The sequence below is a fragment of the Protopterus annectens genome, chromosome 10.part0 (assembly GCF_019279795.1).
Source record: "Protopterus annectens isolate FY-2018-M chromosome 10.part0, PAN1.0, whole genome shotgun sequence".
In the NCBI taxonomy this organism is placed as follows: Eukaryota; Metazoa; Chordata; order Ceratodontiformes; family Protopteridae; genus Protopterus; species Protopterus annectens.
In genome coordinates this window covers 1,020,008,480-1,020,029,791 of record NC_056744.1, presented here as the reverse complement: position 1 = coordinate 1,020,029,791, position 21,312 = coordinate 1,020,008,480, and the positions used below count along the sequence as shown (strand labels likewise).

The window sequence follows — 21,312 nt, the reverse complement described above, 5'->3', positions numbered from 1 at the left end:
GGGAGACCAGAAGACACCATACCAACGAACTTAGGCCAAACTCCAAAATGCTTGAACAAGATCCTAGCTCTATGGCATATGGTACGCGGGTTGAAAGAAGCACAAAGAACACAATTAGGGATGTTGTGCTCAAGGCCCAAACAAGTAATACAGTAGGAGTGAAAAGTCATGGTGTGGAATCTGTTTTCCACAGGCAAGACAGTTATTACCTTTTTCTGACATTTGTTAAAGCAAGAAAAGAGGGTCCCCAATAGGGTACTTATCTGACTTGGCCGACCGGCACTCGTGCAAAAAGCTTCTGCTTTGGGCTCCGTGGCAAGAAAAACAGAAAATGGCGTCAGCTGCCTTCCTTTGTGCCTGACATCCTGACGTCAGGCCTAAACCAAAGGCAGCCGATGTCATATACCAAGGACTTTGGTATTCTGGCCGACTGTGGTCTACTAAGAGCCGGATAACCCATTTTGTAAGGACTGCAACAATAAAACATGATGAACATTGTATAGTTATCCCCTTTGGGAAAAAACATGCACCCGTGAATTACCACATAGGTGGCAGTACACTAAACACCGAAAGTGTGATAAGAGACTTAGGGACACAGGTGGACAGTAGTCTCACCTTCGATAACCACATCACCACAACAGTCAGGAAATCCTTCTATGTGGCACACCTCATCACTAAGGGCTTTTCATCCAGAAATAAGGAGGTCATTGTCCCACTGTACTCATCCCTCATTAGACCCATTATAGAATACAATGCCCCGTTTGGTATGTACCTCTCAAGACATCTGCAACAACTGGAAAGGCCGCAGAAATACCTCACTAAAAGAATCATAGGCCTAAAGCAGCTGCCTTATGCTGACCGTCTAAAAAAACTCCACCTATACTCTGTCACATATCGTCTACTCAGAGGCAATCTCTGCTTAACATACAAGGCCATGTCAAACTCAGAGCTGTGGGACATGCTACACTTAAAAGAAATCCCAATCCCTCAGAGCCACACGCTCCAGGGATCTAAACCTTGTTATCACAATGAACAAAACATGCTGGAGGGATAGGTTCCTGACCAAGAGACTCCCCAGACTCTGGAATAGACTGCCCATACATGTGAAGCAGAGCACCTCTTTGGCCCTCTTCAAAAGGCACCTTGATGATTGGATTTGAGATAGGAAATTCACCCCAGGGATCATATCAGATGCCCTGTTAGACAGAGGTCCAGGGAAGTAAATATTGTGGGAAGAATTAGCCAGGGAATTGTTATGGCTAAGCTTGTATAGGACCTAGGGCCGATAGCCTAGTACCAACCTATGAACCTATAATCCTTTTATGCCAAAGGTGGTTAATGAGTTGTCTCTTAAACAATCTATTAATTTGCCCTCCTTTTTACCTTCCCCTTGGTCTGATAGTAAGAAGGTTCATCGCACTTCATATTTGCATAGACAGCTCAGGTATTACTTGGATAAGACTAAAGCCATTCACAAATCTGAGCAACTTTTTGTTTCTTTTCATCCCACATTTCTAAGTTTGGCTGCTTCTAAGAAAACCATATCCTCCTGGATCTCTAAGGCAATTTTCTTTTGTTAATCCTTTCATGGGAATGTATTTCTACTTCTGTGAAGGCTCATTCTACTAGAGCTGTTGTTTCCTCTGGTGCTTTTTTCAAAGGTTTGGATACCAGTTCCATCCTTGAGGCTGCTACTTGAACTTCAGTCCATACCTTAACTAAGCATTACAAATTGGATGTTGCTTCCAGAGCATGAGCTGGCTTTGCCAGTGCTGTCTTTTGTGGGTTTATAGGGGGCTTCAATGTGTCTTCCTCCTCCCAGGTTTCATCTTGAGCTTTTGTACTCTCCTATTTGTGAAGAATACTGCAACAGTGATATGGAAGAACATAGCAAAGTTGTGTAAAATATTATTGTAACAGTAGAAGTCCTTGTCTTCACTTTTGCAGTATTCACTCCCTCCATCCTCCCGCTTCTGCTCTGCTCTTTTCCTTCTCTCTTATTGGCCTGGAATTCTTTTATTTTTCTCCATTTGGATGCACATGTTCCTCCTAGTTCCTAGGAAAATTTGATGTCGTTTTATATCACTGTTGCAGTATTTGGTATGGAAGGGGTGTCCCACCCCAGGCAGCCCGTCACTTGGCCAGTATAAATAAGCTTAAAAGAGATCTTGTTTGCACCATCCATCACATTTATGCTTCCCACACAAAACATAGAGCATAAAAGGTACGTACAGTTGTAGCTATCCAGAACTTCTTTGGCTGCCAGCAGGCTTGTCAGGTTATCTCTGGCCTCCCTGATTCTGATGTCAAATCCTCTTCCTTATCTTTTTTAGGATCTGCTTCTCAAGTGGCTCACCAATCTGTTAAGTGTAGCTATGATGCTGCTGATGCCTCTTCTAGGACATGCTGCTTTTGGCTCGGTAATTAGGGTGTCATTCTTTGCTTTGTCTCCAGTCTCTTCCTGAAGTCATTAGGGCCAAGTTGTTGAATGCTACTTTGGATGATACTCGTCTTTCTGGGACTGCTGCTGCTGACTTATTTAAGTCTCCCCAAGAGAAAGGCAAAGTCTCGCAAGACCTTAAACACATTTTTGTCTCTCCTATCCTTAAGTTCCAGAGGAACTATCCTTCTAGATCTTCTTTTGTTCTCAGGCAGCGATAACCATGCCAGGCCTCTAAGGCCAGGAATGGTGAAAGGTGGGCCCCCTGTGCTAAGGCTTCTCAGATTTCTGTGGCCCAGAAACCTTCTTTATCTGATAAACTGCTTCTCTTTGACAATCCCCCCTGCCTTTAGACCAGGTTCCTTTGTCCATTCGGCTCTCCCTTTGTCTTCCAAATTGTCATCTCATCATTTCAGACTCATGGGATGTTCATCGTGTTTCACTGTTGCAGTCATGACTGTAGGGTTCTCCCCTGCCGGCAGGCAGCCCTCGGTCGGCCAGAATCCCAAAGTCTGGGTCCGGCGTCAGCTGTTCAACCATGCTCCCTGACGTCAGAGCGCCAGGAGTATAAAGCTGACAGCCGACGCTATCTTCTCCAGTCTTACTTGCCGTGCGGTGATAGCAGTTCGCAAGTGCCGGTCGGCTGACTCCTGACGAATTTTTCTAAATACTTCGGTCCGAAGACTTTCTTCTCCACTCAAAGCTAAGTACCCCGTTGGGGAAACTTTTTTCTTGCTCCACTCCAATGTCAGAAAAAGTTAATAATTGTATTTCTTGTGGGAAGCAAATACCTCATAAGGATTTTCATTCTTACTGTATTCCTTGCTTAGGCCCTGACCATGATGTAGCTAGTTGTCGGTTTTGTGCCGGATTCAATCAACGTACAATTAAGCGAAGGTACGATTTTGCTTTTCATTACTTCAGTAGGCGCTTTAACTACAAAATGTCGTCGGATACGGTTCCGGCTACCGGAGTTCACAAACGTCGCAAGGATAAAGACAGGCCTCCGAGGTCCAAATCTGATGACAGCGCACAAGCGGAGCCAGCTTCAGGTTCAGCCATCGTCAGTGAGGCGCTTTTGCAGCCCCTGTCATCGGCCATTTCAGAACCGACGGCCGAAACGGACTCTCATGAGGAGCCAACCAAGCCTTTAAATATTTCTGTTGCAGGACCTTCGGACAATGCTCCTTCGGATGGGTCCAGAGCTGCTGTGCAGGTACCGGTTTCCGAAGGGGTTTTCAAGCCTACTCAGCTACTAGTAAAGGCAAAGCCAAAGACAAAGGCAAAGACTCCTTCTAAATCAAAGACTTCAACACAGGCCTCTTCTGAACCAGCTCCCAAGTCACAGAAACAGTTACTCAAGATGGCGGAGGATTTACTTACTATGATCAGGGGTTCACATCCCCCTCCAGACAAAAGGCCAAGGCAGGATGTTTATTATGATTCCTCTGATCAGGCTTCTGTTTCCTCAGTTTCTTCTTCTGATCAGTAATATTCTTTCCCTCCTTATGAGGATTCTGATGCTGAGGAATCCATTCCTTCAGCTTCTCCCCCTGAAGATTTCTCGTTTGGGGAAATTTTGCATGAAATGAGGGAACATTTCCACTGGGAAGGACAGGAGTATTCGGAATCCAAGAAAAGACTGAGAGAATTTCTTCTTCTTCCCCAACATAGACCCCTGGCTATTCCTCCTGTTTTGGATATTGTGGATGATGCCTTTTCGGAGGCTAACTTAACCCCTGACTCTTTTCCTCCTGCTCCTGTTAAGCCTGATAGATATTACAGGGTTCCTGATTCCCATCAGTTTTTATACAAGAACCCTGCTGCTGACCCTGAAACCATTTCTCAGGGTCCTAAGGGAGTTAAGGCCGCTTCTGCCAAAAATCCCATTCCTACCGAAAAGGATTCTCGATCCTTAGAAAGATGGGGCAAAAAGGTGTACACTTCTGCTACTTTGTCCATTAGGGCTTTAAACTGTCAGTTTCATATGCTTAAATACCAGCAATTTCTTTTGTCTGTCGTAAAACAAAAGCTTACTTCCATTTCTGCCTGTGCAGATGATAAGGAATTACATGACTTACTGCATGCCACTGAACAGGTTGGCAAACATGGTTTACACTGTGGATTTGATGCCTTGGAGGCTTCTTGTAGGGCTGCGGCCTCTGGCACAGTCATCAGAAGGCATGCATGGCTAAAGGAACAAAATTTACCTGAACAAGTAAAGGCTAAATTATTGGATGCTCCTGTTCAGCATAATGTTTTGTTTGGATCAAAAGCTGAAGAGGTGATTAAAAAGATGGAGGATAAGGCGAAATCCATGCAAACAGTTAAAGATTTCTTATAAGTACAGCCACCTAGATTTAGCAGGAATTGGCCTTCAAAAAATTGGTCCTTTCCCACTTCAGACAGGCCTCAGAGGGGTAGATATAGATACTCCAGAGGGAGGCCTCAAACACAAGCTGCTTATAGACCAAGACAGTGGACTGCTTCCACCCCTAGGGGAGGAGAGGACAGGTCACAATCTCAAAGGAAACAAACTCAATGACTCCCTCTGTTGGGCTACAGAAACTTCTTGCCTGGAAGCCCCTCTCAGAGGAAAACTCTCTTTTTATCAAAATTGGACTCAAATAACCCAAGACAAATGGGTTTTGGATGTGGTTTTAAGAGGTTACAAATTCCATTTTCATACCTTGCCAAGGCCAACCGGATGGCCAGACCTTCCAAAACATCAATGGACGGAGGCCTTAAACCAGGTGGAAGCTCTTTTGGCTATGAATGCCATAGAACTGGTTCCTCTTTCAGAGATGGGAAAAGGTTTTTACTCAAGGCTGTTTCTAGTCCCAAGGAAGCAAAACTCATGGAGACCCATTCTGGATCTGTCGGTCTTGAACATCTTTCTAGAGATTCCAAAATTCAAGATGCTTACCCTACAGCAGCTACTTCCAATGCTGTCCAAAGATGCATGGATGGTAACTTTGGATTTAAAGGAGGCATATTTACACATTCCCATCAGGCAAGATCGCAGAAAATACCTCAGGTTCAAGGCCGGATCGAGGCACTTTCAATTCTCTGCGCTGCCCTTTGGATTGTCTACTGCGCCCAGGGTCTCACCAAATGCCTGGCTCCAGTAGTAGCTTACTGCAGACTCAAGGGAATTCAAATTTACCCCTATCTGGATGATTGTCTAATTCAGGCAGACAGCAAGGATGTCTTACTCCAGCATCTAGAATTTGTACAGAACCTCCTCAAGTTCCTGGGATTCTCTGTAAACATAAAAAAGTCAAATTTGACACCACCACAACAGATAACTTTTCTGGGTGCACTTCTAAACACCACAACCCAGATGGCATTTCTGACATCCGAAAAACAATTACAGCTGGCTTCAACTTTCAAAACCTTGGCAACTCTAACTCAACTATCTGCAAGGAAATTCATGCAGGCTTTGGGTTACATGGCCTCCTGCATCCTTCTCGTACCATATGCAAGACTACACATGAGGAAAATACAGTGGTACCTAAAAAGTGTATGGTCTCAGCATTGCCACAGTTTAGACATACTGATTTCCATCCTTCCTTGCCTTCAAAAGGAATTTCTTTGGTGGTCCAGGGCATGTGCTCTAAATAAAGGGAAACCTTTTCGTCTGCCTCCTGCCACTCAGATTCTAACCACGGACATCTCGGATTATGCTTGGGGAGCCCATTTTCAGGGCAATTGTCTGCAGGGCCTTTGGGCAAAGGATCAGAAGCACCTGCATATCAACTTAAAGGAAATGTTAGCTGTTCAGAAAGCTCTATTGGCCTTCAGGAATCTTTTACAACCAGGACAACTACTAATACGGACAGACAACACCACAGTTATGTGGTACATAAACAAGCAAGGGGGATCTCATTCCTACCCCCTTTGCAGACTAACCATGGATTTATGGAACACAGCTTTAGCTTGCAATCTGGATCTTCAAGCTCAGTTTCTACCAGGGAAACAAAACTTCCTGGCAGACAGTCCGAGCAGAAACCTTTCGGATCCACACGAGTGGATGCTGGACACCAAAATATTCAGGATGATAACAGCAGTCTGGGGATGTCCTCACATAGACCTCTTTGCATCCCATCTCAATCATCAACTACAGAATTTTTGCACCAGGACTTTCCACAGAGAAGCTTGGAAAGTGGATGCCCTATCATTCAGTTGGAGGAACCTCTCGGGATATGCCTTTCCGCCTCTTCCTCTTCTTCCACGGGTTTTATTGAAGATAAAACAGGACAAGCCCAAGATGATAATCTTGCTGGCTCCAAATTGGCCTCGGCAGTTTTGGTATCCAACTCTAAAAACCTATGCCTGGAGCCCCCTTGGGTTTTACCTCTGTCTCCGAACCTTCTGTCCCAGCATCAGGGTCAGGTTCTAAACTGTCATGTCAGAACTCTCAGCCTGGTGGCCTGGTTAATCCAAGCAGGTTATGGATGTCATTTTAGAAGCCAGTCGTCCTAGCACTAGAAAATCTTATGCAGGAAAATGGAAAAGATTTTGTTCCTGGATGCAGGCTCAGGATTCTGATCCTCTACTTCCTAACATTAATTTTACTTTACTTGACAGATCTTTTACATAAGGGTCTCTCTTTTTCTTCCATTAAGATACATGCCTCTGCTATTTCTACTCATTATAATACAGACCCTCCCATCTTTTCCCACCAGCTCATGAAACAGTTTCTCAGAGGAGCTAAGAACTTAAGACCTCCTAGATCTCCTCCCATTCCTGCTTGGGATCTCAACTACATTTTGGAAAAACTAACCTTGCCTCCTTTTGAGCCTGCTGCCTCTTCTGACATCAAGTTTTTATCTTGGAAGACAGCTATCCTGTTAGCCCTGACCTCTGCCAGGAGAGTTTCAGAGTTACAAGCTCTTATGGCTGTGGAACCTTATATTATTTTTCATCAAGACAGGGTATCTTTGAGGACTAATCCTACTTTCATGCCTAAGGTGGTTTCCAAAGTGGCTTTAAATCAAACTGTGCACTTGCCAACCTTTTTCCCCTCTCCTCAAAATAAAGGGGAAAGGATGTTACATTCCTTGGATGTACACAGACAACTACGTTTTTACCTGAACAGAACCAAGGACATCAGAAAATCAGAACAATTGTTTGTTTCTTATGCTTCAAGTTCCCAAGGTAAAGCCATTTCAAAACAGACCATTTCTAAATGGGTTGCTCATGGAATCAGATTTTGTTATTCTCACCATGGAAAGCAAATCCCAGGGAGTATACGGACTCATGCCACCAGAGCTGCTGCCACTTCTGCGGCCTTCCTCAGGGGAGTTCCTACCAAGGACATTTTGGAAGCTGCAACTTGGAGTTCAGTGCATACTTTTTCTAAGCATTACAATCGACCTCTCTACTTTAAGTCTAGGGCAGGCTTTGCCTCTGCAGTCTTGCAGGCCCTTTTAGCCGCCCCTTCCTCTTTATGACCACCTCCCTTTCTTTCAGCTTTGGGATTCTACCCTACAGTCATGACTGCAACAGTGAAACACAATGAACATAGTACAGTTGTGTACACCTACCATAAATGTAGATGTCCGAGTGTCTTCACTGTTGCAGTCTGGATTTCCCTCCCTCCTGTCCCCTCTTATTTTTACTTTTGTGTATTTCCTTTTTTCACCATTCTTCTGAGGTGTATTTGCAAAGGTTATGGGACCTTTTTCATTTTGGGACTCCTGACATCTGGGGCAAGAAAAACTGGAGAAGATGGCGTCGGCTGTCAGCTTTATACTCCTGGCGCTCTGATGTCAGGGAGCATGGTTGAACAGCCGACGCCGGACCCAGACTTTGGGATTCTGGCCAACCGAGGGCTGCCTGCTGGCAGGGGAGAACCCTACAGTCATGACTGCAACAGTGAAGACACTCGAACATCTACATTTATGGTAGGTGTACACAACTGTACTTTCTTTCTACCATCTGTCAGGGTTACTTCATGGTATGGAAATATCACCCTCCTTTTTCTGGGATTCCTCAACCTCCTCTAGATCACCTTCTTCATTTTCTGGAGGTTCTAGGGTCCCTGTTGAATTAAGGGACCATTCAACTTGTACCCCCTTCCTAAGTGGAATGGGGTTTTATTCCAGGTTCCTTAAAAGTAGGGTAGTCAGAGACCTATTTTGGATCTCTCCCAGCTCAACACCTTTCTCAATATGCCATATTTTCAGATGCTTACTCTTCAAACTCTATTTACTCTTGTATTATCCCAGGTTTTTCTGGTATCCTTTGGATCTGAAAGATGCTTACCTTCATATCCCTATACACTCTCTCTTCAGGAAGTTTTTACATTTCTCTGTGTTTTCCTCTTATTTTCAGTTCTCTGCTTTGCCCTTTGGTCTCTCTGCTGCCCAAGGGTATTCATAAAATGCCTAGCTCCTGTGATTGCCTTCTGCAGGCTCCAAGGCATTCAGATTTTTCCTTATCTAGACAACCTGTTGCTTAAGGCACCTTCTACCAGTCGATTGTTGCAGGATATGCAGTTCACCATCTCTCTTCTTCAAAGTCGGGGCTTTACTATCAACTTCCAAAAGTCTGTCCTTACTCCCTCAGGATCATGTGTATCTGGATTGCAGGATTCAGAAAGTACCAATGTTAGCCTCTCTTCCACCTCCAAAGGTATTATTGTTGACAGCCTTCTTTCAGTCTCTTATTCCCCTCACTGCCATGCCAGCCAGGGAGTTTTGTCACACCCTGGGATTCATGGCTTCTTCTATTCTGATGCTTCCTCTTGCTAAACTGCATATACAGAAGCTTCAATTGTACCTCAAGTCTGAATGCAGTATCACTACCATCTGAATTTCAATGTACCTCTCCTTCCCTATCTCAAGAAGGAATATGAGTGGTGGATTCGACAGTTCGCTCTCAACCCTTGACTATCTCTTTCAGCCTCCAGTCCCTTCTCAAGAGCTGTTCACTGATGCATCAGATATTGAATAGGGGGCATCTCTTGGTCACCTGAAAATTCAAGGTCTTTGACCTCCCTATCTAAAGTCAGACCATATCAACATCAAAGAGATGAGGGCTCTGATTCTGGTCTTTCAGCTTTTCACCCCATGCTGTCCAGGCCCCTTGAAGGTGTACACAGACAACAGTACAGTGACGTGGTCTGTCAACATGCAGGGGGGCATGACATCTTACCTCCTATGCTGGATGGAGCTTCAGACTTCGGAAGTGGCTCTCAGTTATCAGTTAACTCTTCAGGCAGTATACATTCCTTCAGAGCACAATCTTGTGGCAAGCTTTCTTAGCAGGTTCAAAACACAGGCTCACGAATGGATGCTTCACAGAGATGTGTTTCTGGACATTGTTCATCAGTGAGTATTCCTCAGGTAGAAGTTTTGCCTCCCCTGTGAACAGGCAGCTTCTTCTCTTTTGCCCAAAGTATCATGCCATCTGGCCTGGAAGACGGATGCCCTATCCTTTCCATGGAAAGGGGTTTCTTTATACTTTCCCTCCTCTTCCTCTACTTCCAAGAGTCCTACAGAAGATTCAGCTGGTCTCCCCAAAAATCTTACTAGTGACTCCCTTTTGGCCGAGACAACCCTGGTTCTCCTTCTTAATGCATCTGGCCAGTGGCCGTCATGACAAGTTACCTCACTGGTTGGATCTCCTCACACAGGACAAGGGGTCCATCATCCATCCCCACTTGTCCACACAGCAACTGACATTGTGGGTGATAGGGTTTTGATCCCTTTCAGGCACTTCTTTTCTGAGGATGTGCTCAGGGTTTTACAGGAGGCAAGGAAACCGTCAACCAGAAAATCTTATATGTCCAACAGAAGAGATTTTCGGTCTGATGCCATGCTCGTAACCTGAACCCCTTTTCAGTGGAGGTCCCTCTGGTCCTTTTCTGTTTGTGTGAGTTGCTCCAGTCTGGCTTAGCCTTTTCTTCTGTGAAGGCCCATTTGTCAGCTATTTCTCATTGTCTGCTCTAGAATCCTCCTTTGATTTCTAATTTTGACGTCAAACAGTTTCTTAAATGTGTCCTGCAAATTAGGCCTCCAAGAAAGCCTATCCCTCCTTCTTGAGATCTTAATTTTGTTTTGGAAAAATTGACTCAGGCTCCTCTTGAGCCTGCAGATTATGCTTCTTTACAACATTGTACCTGTAAGACTGTTTTGTTGCTGGCTGTTTTGCTCAGAGGGTTTCTGAGCTCCAGGCCCTTATAACCATTTTTCCTTTTTTGGTTTTTCACAGGGACAGGGTGTCCCATCATAGTAATCCTTCTTTTATGCCCAAGGTAGTCAATGAGTTGTCCTTGAATCAGTCGGAACAACTCACTTCCTTTTTCTCTTCTCCTCAGTCTGTCACTGAGATGGTCCTGTTTACCTTGGATTTGCACAGACAGCTCCGGTACTATTCGGATAATACTAGGACTGTTCATAAGTCTGACCATCTTTTTGTTTCCTTTCATGCCAAATCTTTGGGTTTGGCTGTTTCTAACCAAATCTTCTCCTCCTGGATATCTAAGGAAATTTCCTTTTGCTATTCTTTTCATGGCAAATCTCTGCTTCTGTTAGACCTCATTCCACTAGAGCTGTTGCCTCTTCTGGTGCCTTCTTCAAGGGGTTGAACACCAATTCTATCCTTGAAGCCGCTACTTGATCTTCCATTCATACCTTTATTAGGATTTATAAGTTGGATGTGGTTTCTAGGGCCAGAGCAGGTTTTGTTGAAACCATTTTGTGTGTATTTGTTGAAGGCTCTTTTCAGCCTTCCATCTCCCATTCTGTTTCTTGTGCTTTTTTACTCTGTCTTCTGTACCGAATACTGCAACAGTGATATAGAAGAACATAGTACTGTTGTGTAAAATCTTAACATAATACTAGATGTCCTTCTCTTCACTGTTGCAGTATTTGCTCCCTCCCTCCAACCCCTCTTGTTTATTCTGCAATTTTTCCTTCTGGATGTGCATGGACTCCTTTGTCCTATGATGACTGGTCTCTTCTGGGGCACTTCAATTCTAGGTATTTGCATTTGTACATCTATTTTATGCCCTACATTTTGTGCAGGGAGCATAAATGTGATGTATGGAGCAAACAAGATCTGTTTTAACTTATTTTTACTGGCTGAGTGACGGGCTGCCCGGGGAAGGACATCCCTTCTGTACCGAATACTGCAACAATGAAGAGAAGGACATCTACCGTTATGCTAAGATGTTACACAACTCTACTTTGTATACAGGAAATATATTACTATATTTCAGATACATGGATGATCTCTTGTTTTATTTTAAAAGGGAAAAAGCAGGATTTTTAAGATTTGTGTGATAGGGTAAACTAGTAGACAGTCACATTACTTTACTGGTTATTACACTGAAAGACAGTGAGGAAGAATGTGTTAAGGTAGAGAAAACCTATAGCCACTAAAACATTTCTTCATGTCAGAAGTCACTTCCCATTTATTGGAAGCACTATCATATGGAAAGTTCCTAGAGTATATAAAAATATTCCTAATAATGAAGAATATTAAGAAATTTAGGAAGAAGTGGCATAATACTTACTAGAAAGAGGATACTAAAAGGTCATAAGTATCGGAGGCTTGCAGAAAGGAAGAAAGGAGTCACATCCAAGGAAAACAGAACTACACAGTTAGCCTAAGGGGCAGATGGGATAATTAGAAAGTACAGATTGAATCACTGTCTCCTCTATATGTCACTTTTTTCTGTCTTTTCAGCCAACTTGAAAGTGGTAATTTTGAACAACTGGCATATCTGAGTACAGATGCTCTTTTGAGAACATTACATTTTTATCACTGCTGCAGTACCCTTATCTACATGGGGTTATATCCACAGCTGGCCAGCTTTAGTCAAATTCAGAACTTGTAGGATCAGAGGCCTGATCTAAGCCCTGAGCTACACCCAATAGCTCATTCATGTCTAAAGTAACAGAGACAGGTGAAGATAAATAATTTTGACAGGCTTTTCTAACGAAGCAAACCTACTTTTAACAGGCAAAGCCTCCCCAGGGATAGACATCCCAGTCTGACTTGGCAGATAGGTATGCCCATTCTTTCAAGAATGGTGAATGGTTCTCCCTTGACCACCAAGGGCACTCCAACAGCCACAGAGTTCATGTCTAACCCCTGGTTCATGATGGCTTTAGGGACAATACCAGAGGGAGTTAAGGAAACAGATGAATGGTCTAAGAACCAGTAATGACCACAGCAGTCTCCATTTGCAGCTAAGGCAATTAGCCTCCTGAAGGGGAAAATACTGTTTGGAAATGTTCTACATGTGAGAGTGTTCAATCTCGCCATTTGTTCTTACACATGGGTGTCAGAGCCAATCCTCGGCTCCGAGTCGGCCGCTTAGCAAAGCTTTGCATCCAGAAGAAGCTCGAGACCAACCTATCTCCCACAATTCCCTCTGCCTTTACCTCAGATCTAGTTTGCCGCTGCAACCGATCGCATCGTTCTGAAGAGCTCTGAGCCAACTGGAACAGATAAGCTAAAGTTTTTCTAAGAGAATATTCTTGAAAATTCCTAGGATTATAGACTTATTTAGTGTGTGTGTGTGTGTGTGTGTGTATGGTCTGGTCTTCCCTTTGACTATATATATAGTATATTTATACATTTATATTTAGTTTAGGTTACCTAGGGCCTACCCCACCTGCTAAAAACTCGGATTTGACTACTTGATATTACTTGGTACTACTTGATATTATTGCTGTGACTTTTCACTTTTTGACTGTGCTTTTTGTCAATCTTCAATACTTGTTATGTCAGAGAAGGCTAAATCAGGTTTTAAAAGATGTCAGTGCGGACAGAAGATGTCTGTCACCGACAACCATAGCTCCTGTGTCTACTGTCTTGGCCCTCTCCATCTTCAGGAGGACTGCTCCATATGTCATTCCTTTAGTGGAAGGGTCATGACAGATAGGCGCAGGAAGCTTATGGACAGAGTTCTTTTGAAGCCTGCCTTCCAAGAGGCTTTAGACAAGTCAGACCAGACTTCTAAATCCTCGAAGGAGTCGAGGACTTCGTAGCCCAGGTCATCGGCTCTAAGTTCTTCTTTTAAAGTTCGTTCACCGGTTCCACAGACTTCGGGGCCGAGTGTTGAACTATTGTCTGTCACCGAGCCTCGGGTCTTGGAACCGGTGACGGAACTTCCACCTCCTGCTCTTTTGAGGTCGGCACTGTCCTCGATTCCTTCAACGCGATCTTCCAGGCCTCTCTCCGACACCGACGTAGATCGTGTGGTGCAGAAGTTGATGGAAAACAGGGCCCTGTCCAAACTCATTGCAGTCTCCTCTCAGTTAGTGTCGAGACTCAAAGGCCTTCCCTTGTCTCCATCTGATCCTCCTCTGAGGCCCACTCAGCCCTCGGAGCCGGGAGACGCTGATCTGCTGATAGTGGAGCCCTTGGTGCCGGAACCGTCTCTTTCTCGGTCGGCACCGTTGACCTCGACTCCGTCGGAACCACTGCCGGACTCGCGGAGCTGTCGATCTATCCTTGGTTCCGGGACCGAGAGTCGAACCGATGTTTCGATGCCGACTCTCCCTCTTGGCGCCTCAGCACGGATCGCCTCGGCTCCGTCCTCGGGGTCGGTGCCCTTGGCTTCCGCGTCCGAGATACCTCCACGTTCTTCGGAACCGGGGGATTCCTTGGCTCGGGGTCCAGGGGCCGCCAAAGGCCCGTTATCCTCTTCTGCACCTACGACTACTGAAAAGCGTCGAGCACCAGTGTCTCAACTGCCCTCAGAGGTAGCCCCTTCTTCCTCGGAGGCTTCATCGGATGCCCCCCCCGATGACGTCCCGAGGAAAAGATTGTGCAAGAGGAGGCACTTGGATTCTCCACAAGAGTCCTTAACATCAGACACTGACTTAGATGAGTCAGAAGGGTGCCCAAAATCACCCTCGGAGGATGTCTCTTTTTCTGACATCCTAGAGATCCTGAAACAGAGAGGTGATTGGCAAGCCCTACCCCCTTCTGAGGATGACTCAGTTTTGCTGAAGGCATTCGGTGCTTGCCCTTCTTCCTCCTGGGTCACTCCGCCCTTCGACGAGTTAATGGATTTAATTGCTCGAAGGGCGTGGGAGACACCTGACACAGTGGAGCCAGTTCCCAGAAAGCCTAATAAATATATAACGGCCCCTCAGGATAAGGCATACCTCATTAAGGGAGTTCCAGTGGATGCTATGGTGGTGGCAGCTGCCACGAAAAAGGAGATGTCCGAATCTTCCTCGTCTGTCCATCCTCCTAACAGAGATTCTAGGACCATGGACAGATATGGGAAGCGCATTTTTAGTTCAGTGACTTTTTCCATGCGGTCGCTGAACTATTTGACACATTTCACACGATTACAGAGGGATCTAGTCAAAGAGTTGGGAGATACCCTCCAGGGTACTACAGATGCTGCTGTCTCGGATAAGGTTACAGCACAGCTCAATACCCTTACATCTATTGTAAACTCGTCCATGAGGCTCATCTCGTATGCAGCCGAAGGGTCGAGTAGGGCTGCGGCTTCAGCGATTGCTCTTCATAGACAATCCTGGATGCGCCTGTGCTCCTTTGCGGAAGCCTTCAAGTCTTCCTTTACTAACGCCCCCTTTGATGGTGCCACTCTCTTTGGCCCTAAAGTAAAGGAGACCCTGACCCGGTGAGAGCAAGAGGGAAAGACTCTGTCTGCTGTCGGAGTCGGTTTTTCCACCCCATCCAGACCGTACTCCAAAGGGCAACGAGGTGGGAAAATGTGGTTTCGCAAACCCCAGGGTTCTTTCCCAAGCACACAGGGTGATGCCCCCTCCAGAGGCAGAGGGGGGACAGAAGTGGAAGACGCCGCCCTGGCGGCAGAGGGGGTCCGCAGAACCAAGGCGACAGGGATACCATCTCTGGGAAGCCTTTCCAGCACTCCTGAAAGGAGGCCCGACTGTCCTGCTCTGGAGGCAGTCGGGGGTCACTTAGCTTTATACCCTCAGGCCTGGCAAAGCCTTACTTCAGACAAATGGGTAAAAAGCATTATTACCAGAGGATACAAAATCCCATTTCTATTTCCCCCGTTACCACAGAAGAGATTCCCAGATGTACCGCCCCATCTGCGAGAACCTGCAGCTATAGAAATATCAAAGCTGCTAGAAAAAAGATTCATCCAACCAGTCCCGGCAGACCAAAGAGGATCCGGAACTTACTCAAGGTTCTTTTTAGTTCCAAAAAAGACAGGGGACTGGAGGCCAATTCTGGATCTAAGCGATCTCAATACCTATGTAAAAAAAGAAAAGTTCCGGATGGTCACGCTTCAATCGATCCTTCCGTTTTTACAGAAGGACGACTGGATGTGCTCAATAGATCTCAAGGACACATACTACCACATCAAAATGGCCAGAGTGTCCAGAGATCACCTGCGCTTCCAGCTGGGAGCCAGCCACTTTCAGTTTCAGGCCCTGCCCTTTGGTCTAACCTCAGCCCCCAGGGTTTTCACCAAATGCATAGCAGTGGTAGCGTCTCACTTGAGACGCCTAGGATTCCGGGTGTTTCCGTATCTGGACGACTGGCTCCTTACTGCCACCACTGAGCGTCGACTGATACAAGCCAGGGACTACACACTCAGCCTTTGTGTTCAGCTAGGGATTTCGATAAATTTCGAAAAATCTGCGTTACAGCCATCGCAGCATATTTCATTTATAGGGGCAAATTTGGATACCCGTTCCTTGCTTCTAAGACTTCCCTCCACAAGAATAGCTTCCCTACAAAAACACATATCTCTCCTTCTATTGTCCAAGAAATCCCCAGCCAAACTAGTCCTGAAAGTCATGGGACTCATGTCAGCTTCCCTCATTGCAGTTCCCATGGGAAGACTACACATGAGAGTTCTCCAATGGCTGCTGTTCACACAATGGTCGTTCCAACAGTTACCGCTGACACACGAAATTCACATTACAAACACCTGCAAAGCACACCTGTCTTGGTGGTTACAGAATCACAATTTCATCAGCGGCCGACTGTTTGTGTTACCCACACCAACAGCCACAGTGACCACGGACGCTTCCCTGATAGGGTGGGGGGGCATCTTTCAGGGACAGACAGTCCAAGGCGAATGGACCAGTTTAGAGTACAACCTGCACATCAATGTCTTGGAGATGAAGGCAGTGTTTCTAGCGTTGCAACACTTTTCCCCCCTTCTACCTCTAGGGACCATTGCAGTTCAAACGGACAATATGTCCGTAGTTTGGTACATAAGCAAACAAGGAGGAACCAGGTCTTACCAGTTGTGCAGAGAGGCCATGAGAATTTGGCAATGGGCAGAGTCCACGGGTCACTTTCTGATAGCAACGCACATCCCGGGGTTATCCAACGTTATAGCGGACAGGTTGAGCAGAGCCATCCTGTTACCTCACGAGTGGTCCCTCAACCAGACAATAGCGGAAATGATATTCCGCAAGTGGGGCCAGCCTTGCTGCGATCTGTTTGCGTCTCCAATGAACGCCAAATGCAGAAGCTACTTTGCCCTGTTACCCCCTCCAGGGGATGTCCCCAGGGATGCTCTGATTCACGATTGGCCCTCGGGTCTCCTGTACGCTTTTCCCCCTATACCTCTAATACCGAGATTTCTCCAGAAAGCCAAGGATCTAGAAAGGACTGTAATTCTCATTGCCCCATTCTGGCCTCGTCAGATTTGTTTCCCCTTTCTTCAAGCACACCAAATACGGGAGCCCTGGATTCTGGACCGGTGCCAGACCTACTGACTCATTCGTCAGGATCTCCCCACCCGTCACTCCTGTCCCTCAGGTTAGCAGCTTGGCTGCTCCGCTTCCCTTCTTAGCCAGGTCTGATCTTCTCTCTCCGGTGGTTCAAGACATTCTAGTAGCCTCTCATAAGGCTTCCACTACAAAAATTTACACCAGTAAGTGGAAACGTTTTGTCTACTGGGCGACTGCACAGCATTTGGATCCCTTAATAGCCCCGCTAAACAAGGTTTTAGAGTTCCTATCCATGCTGTTTCACCAAGGAGCCTCTACTGCCACCTTGAGGGTTCAGTTGGCTGCTATTTCTAACTTTCATGTAGGAGAGAATGGAGCACCCATTATGGCTCATAGGCTTTGTAAAGCCTTTTTGAAAGGCTCCTTTCATCTTAGACCAGCGGTTAGGTTTCCTACGGCTCCTTGGAATCTAAATCTCCTCTTATCCCAACTAATGTTACCACCCTTTGAACCAGCTTCTTCCTGTTCCTTAAAGTTCTTGTCCTGGAAAACTCTCTTCCTAGTAGCTATCACCTCAGCCAGACAAGTATCGGAACTTCAAGCTCTCTCCATTAAACAGCCATATTTAATTTTTCACCCGGACAGGGTATCTTTACGCACCAACCCTTCTTTCCTCCCTAAGGTTTGTTCAGTTAACAACATTAATCAATCCATTGAGCTTCCCATATTTTTCACAAATCATTCCAATAAGCTGGAATATATGTTGCACAAGTTGGATGTTCATAGACAACTCAGATTCTACCTAGACAGAACTAAAGATCATATGAAAGCAGACCAACTCTTTATAGCCTTTGCGGACAACAAAAAGGGCATGGCAGTGACGAAGCGTACTCTCTCCAAATGGCTAACTGATTGTATTACCTTAGTTTATGCTGCTTCTAGTCAGAGTTTGCCCACCAAACCAAAAGGACATTCTACTAGATCAGTTTCTACATCTTTGGCTCATGCGGCTCGCCTACCTTTGGACACTATTTGTGCGGCCACCACTTGGTCTAAACCACATACGTTTATCACTCATTATAAAGTGGATAGAATTTCCAGGGACAGAGCAACTTTTGGTTCCACTGTGCTCAGGAACGTTCTTCCGTGAGTCTCTCAGGGTCACGGAGCTAGGGACGCTACCCATGTGTAAGAACAAATGGCGAGATTGAACACTCTCACATAAAGAAGTTATGTTCTTACCATAACGTTCCATGTGGAGTGTTCATCTCGCCTTTGTTCTTACATCCCCACCCTCCCACCCTCAGGTCAGGAAGAACGTCCAGTTTAGATGTCTGGTCTGTTTGTCTCCCACTAGTGGTCTCTCTGTTCTACTACTGGCTTGAGTTACTTACGCTCCTTGTGTATATGTAGGTATTCTTGGATGTTTACATTGTTGTTGCTGGATCTGGTGTTGCTTTGCAAACTAGATCTGAGGTAAAGGCAGAGGGAATTGTGGGAGATAGGTTGGTCTCGAGCTTCTTCTGGATGCAAAGCTTTGCTAAGTGGCCGACTCGGAGCCGAGGATCGGCTCCGACACCCATGTGTAAGAACAAAGGCGAGATGAACACTCCACATGGAACGTTATGGTAAGAACATAACTTCTTTTTTTTGTGGCTGGAAGAAGGAAGAACAGAGGAACAAACAGGTTCTTCTATGGTGAATCCAAAAAACATGCCTTAATCCCAGGGAAGCCTAGCAGTAATGGACAGTGAAACAAGTAAGTATTAAACACTTTAAATGCTTCCCTTGTCCCCAGTATGTTTTAGCAACAACTTTCTTCAAAAGTAAAAAATAACACCCATAATCAGAAGTAATTAAAAGTCAGCTGTCGCTGTGTGTTATTTATTAAGCCTCCTAACATGTATGGTAGGTAGCCTCTTGAAGATTTTGTCCTAGTCCTAGTGGCAGTTGGTGGTGTCGCCATATGCCTGTTACCCTATTGCTAACGCCACTCATGATGGTCTGCTGTGATTAAGAATACTTCATGTAAATGTACTTCTCTGCTTTTTTATAATAGTAAATAAGGACAGCTCCTAGCTTTCTAACCTGTGTCTATATTTGAGTTGCTTCTTTTTTGTGACTAAGTCTGCTGTTTCTTCACATTTGTTTCTATTTCATTTTCAGAGTAGTGTGCAAATTACTGAGTGAGACCTATGAGCATATCCATTGTTTGTATAAACTATCTGATGCAGTCTCCATGCTAGACATGCTTATTTCATTTGCAAATGCTTGTACTCTTTCTGACTATGGTAAGTTGTATTTTTGTTTCAAATACTGCAGACACTTGTATACATATACTCAAAACTGATAGTGTGTACAAACTACATACATATGTGCAGGTATTAATGTTTAAGTAGAGTGCATGTGATAATTTGTCTTTTCTTGAAGATGTGTACTTTTAAGTGTTTTACTGTTTCAGACTGGTTTTCCCATCTGTGATTTATAGTTCTGCCTTAGTAAACTCACTTTTATTCTGCTTGAGGGTTGTGCTTCTTTGCAACTTTATCCAGTGTTCATAAAAATGGTATAGCAACACAAATTTGCTGAGTTGCACTGCTTTGCCATTTAGCAAGTCATAGTCATTCACATTCCCAAATGTGCCACATCTCATTACATGATAATTTGGATTGCTATGAATAGCTCCACTGAGTTGCTAAAACAACTATTCAGTGAAACATCTACCACCTACACTACAGTGTGCAGATAGGCAGTGATATCCTTTCCAAAGACATACAGACAGTCATTCATGCACACATATTTGCAGACCCACCCACTCACTACACTAATACTCTCAAACCCATAGTGACAGATAGTCATACACTTTGTCACTTTCTCACACACACACACACACACACACACACACACACACACACACACACACACACACACACACACGCACGCACGCATGCACGCACATGCGCACACACACACACACACACACACACACACACACACACACACACACACACACACACACACACTATGGTTTACCCACATTAGCAATCTATACTGAGTGGCTTTACCCTGTACAGATTCACAGTATTGAACTTCATAGGTACATCTACAAGAATGGCACATGGACAGACAGACACACACACTTATGCATTTGAATCCTTGCCATACTCAGCACTTGTGCATACAGTTGTCTGTGAATCCCATATTACACAAGTCTCCTAACAGGACAATGCACTGGGAAGCTCATTTCCATTGACCTCACTCATAGACCACCACAATTCCATGTGGTGCTATGAAACTTGCTACCTAAAGTCATATAGTGACACCTATAGGTCATGTGTGTGTGTGTGTGTGTGTGTGTGTGTGTGTGTGTGTGTGTGTGTGTGTGTGTGTGTGTGTGTGTGTGTGTGTGTGTGTGGAGGGTGGGGGGGAGTCTTTGAATTAGAACAATCTCATGTGGCATACTTTGCAGACTGACAATGAATACCAACCATTTTGTTATAAATAACTACCCTTTATTTATTTATTCATTCTACATTTGTTGACCGGGTTGGTCCAACTAGGACAGAGCCCTTTTTCAGTGGAGACCTGGGGAGAAAAGTTCCACAGTAAATACCTACAATTAAGTTGACTTAGTACAAAGATAATAATACTAAATATCACATAGAAATATATAATAGCAAGTTTAACATACATGGAAATTAGAATATACATTTCGGCATGTGTAGGTACAGTGGAGAGTACAAGAAATAATGCAGATAGTCATTTAACTGCTGAAAAGTTATATACCATAATAAATTAGCCTGGCTGTGAAAGGGCAAAGAGATAATCAAGTATGAAAATATTTTTTTTTGTGTAGTTAGAGGCAGAGAGGTGAGAAAGGTAGGTTGCAGTGCTGAAATTAAGAGAGATTAGGAGAAAGGTAGGGTTTCACTGATGTAGTAGCAAGATGAGCGATAGGATAGCTTAGACAGATGGGGTCAGTCAGGGGGGAGATAGCACAGGCATAGTTTATTCTTGCTTAAGTGAGTTTTTACTGCCTTTCTGAATTGGGATTTGGGTCTAATGTGATGAATGTCTAGTAGTAGTTTATTCCAGTTCTCAGCAGGGTAACAGCTATAAAGTTTTTTTCCTATGTTGATCCTGGGTTTGTGAATGGACAGGAGGTGTTGGTCAGAGCTCCAGAGTGTTCTTGCTGAGGTGTAGGGGGAGATG

At 44.8% G+C, this 21,312-nt stretch overlaps 1 protein-coding gene across 1 annotated transcript in view; it reads left to right on the top strand.

The window, feature by feature from the left end:
• The window catches only part of MSH4 (mutS homolog 4), a 1,456,061-nt gene that overhangs the window by 577,593 nt on the left and 857,156 nt on the right, over positions 1 to 21,312 (top strand). Inside the window, exon 6 of the mRNA XM_044086833.1 lies at positions 19,267 to 19,391. Coding sequence (XP_043942768.1) covers positions 19,267 to 19,391 — 125 coding nt within the window. The remainder of the gene's footprint in view (positions 1 to 19,266; positions 19,392 to 21,312) is intronic.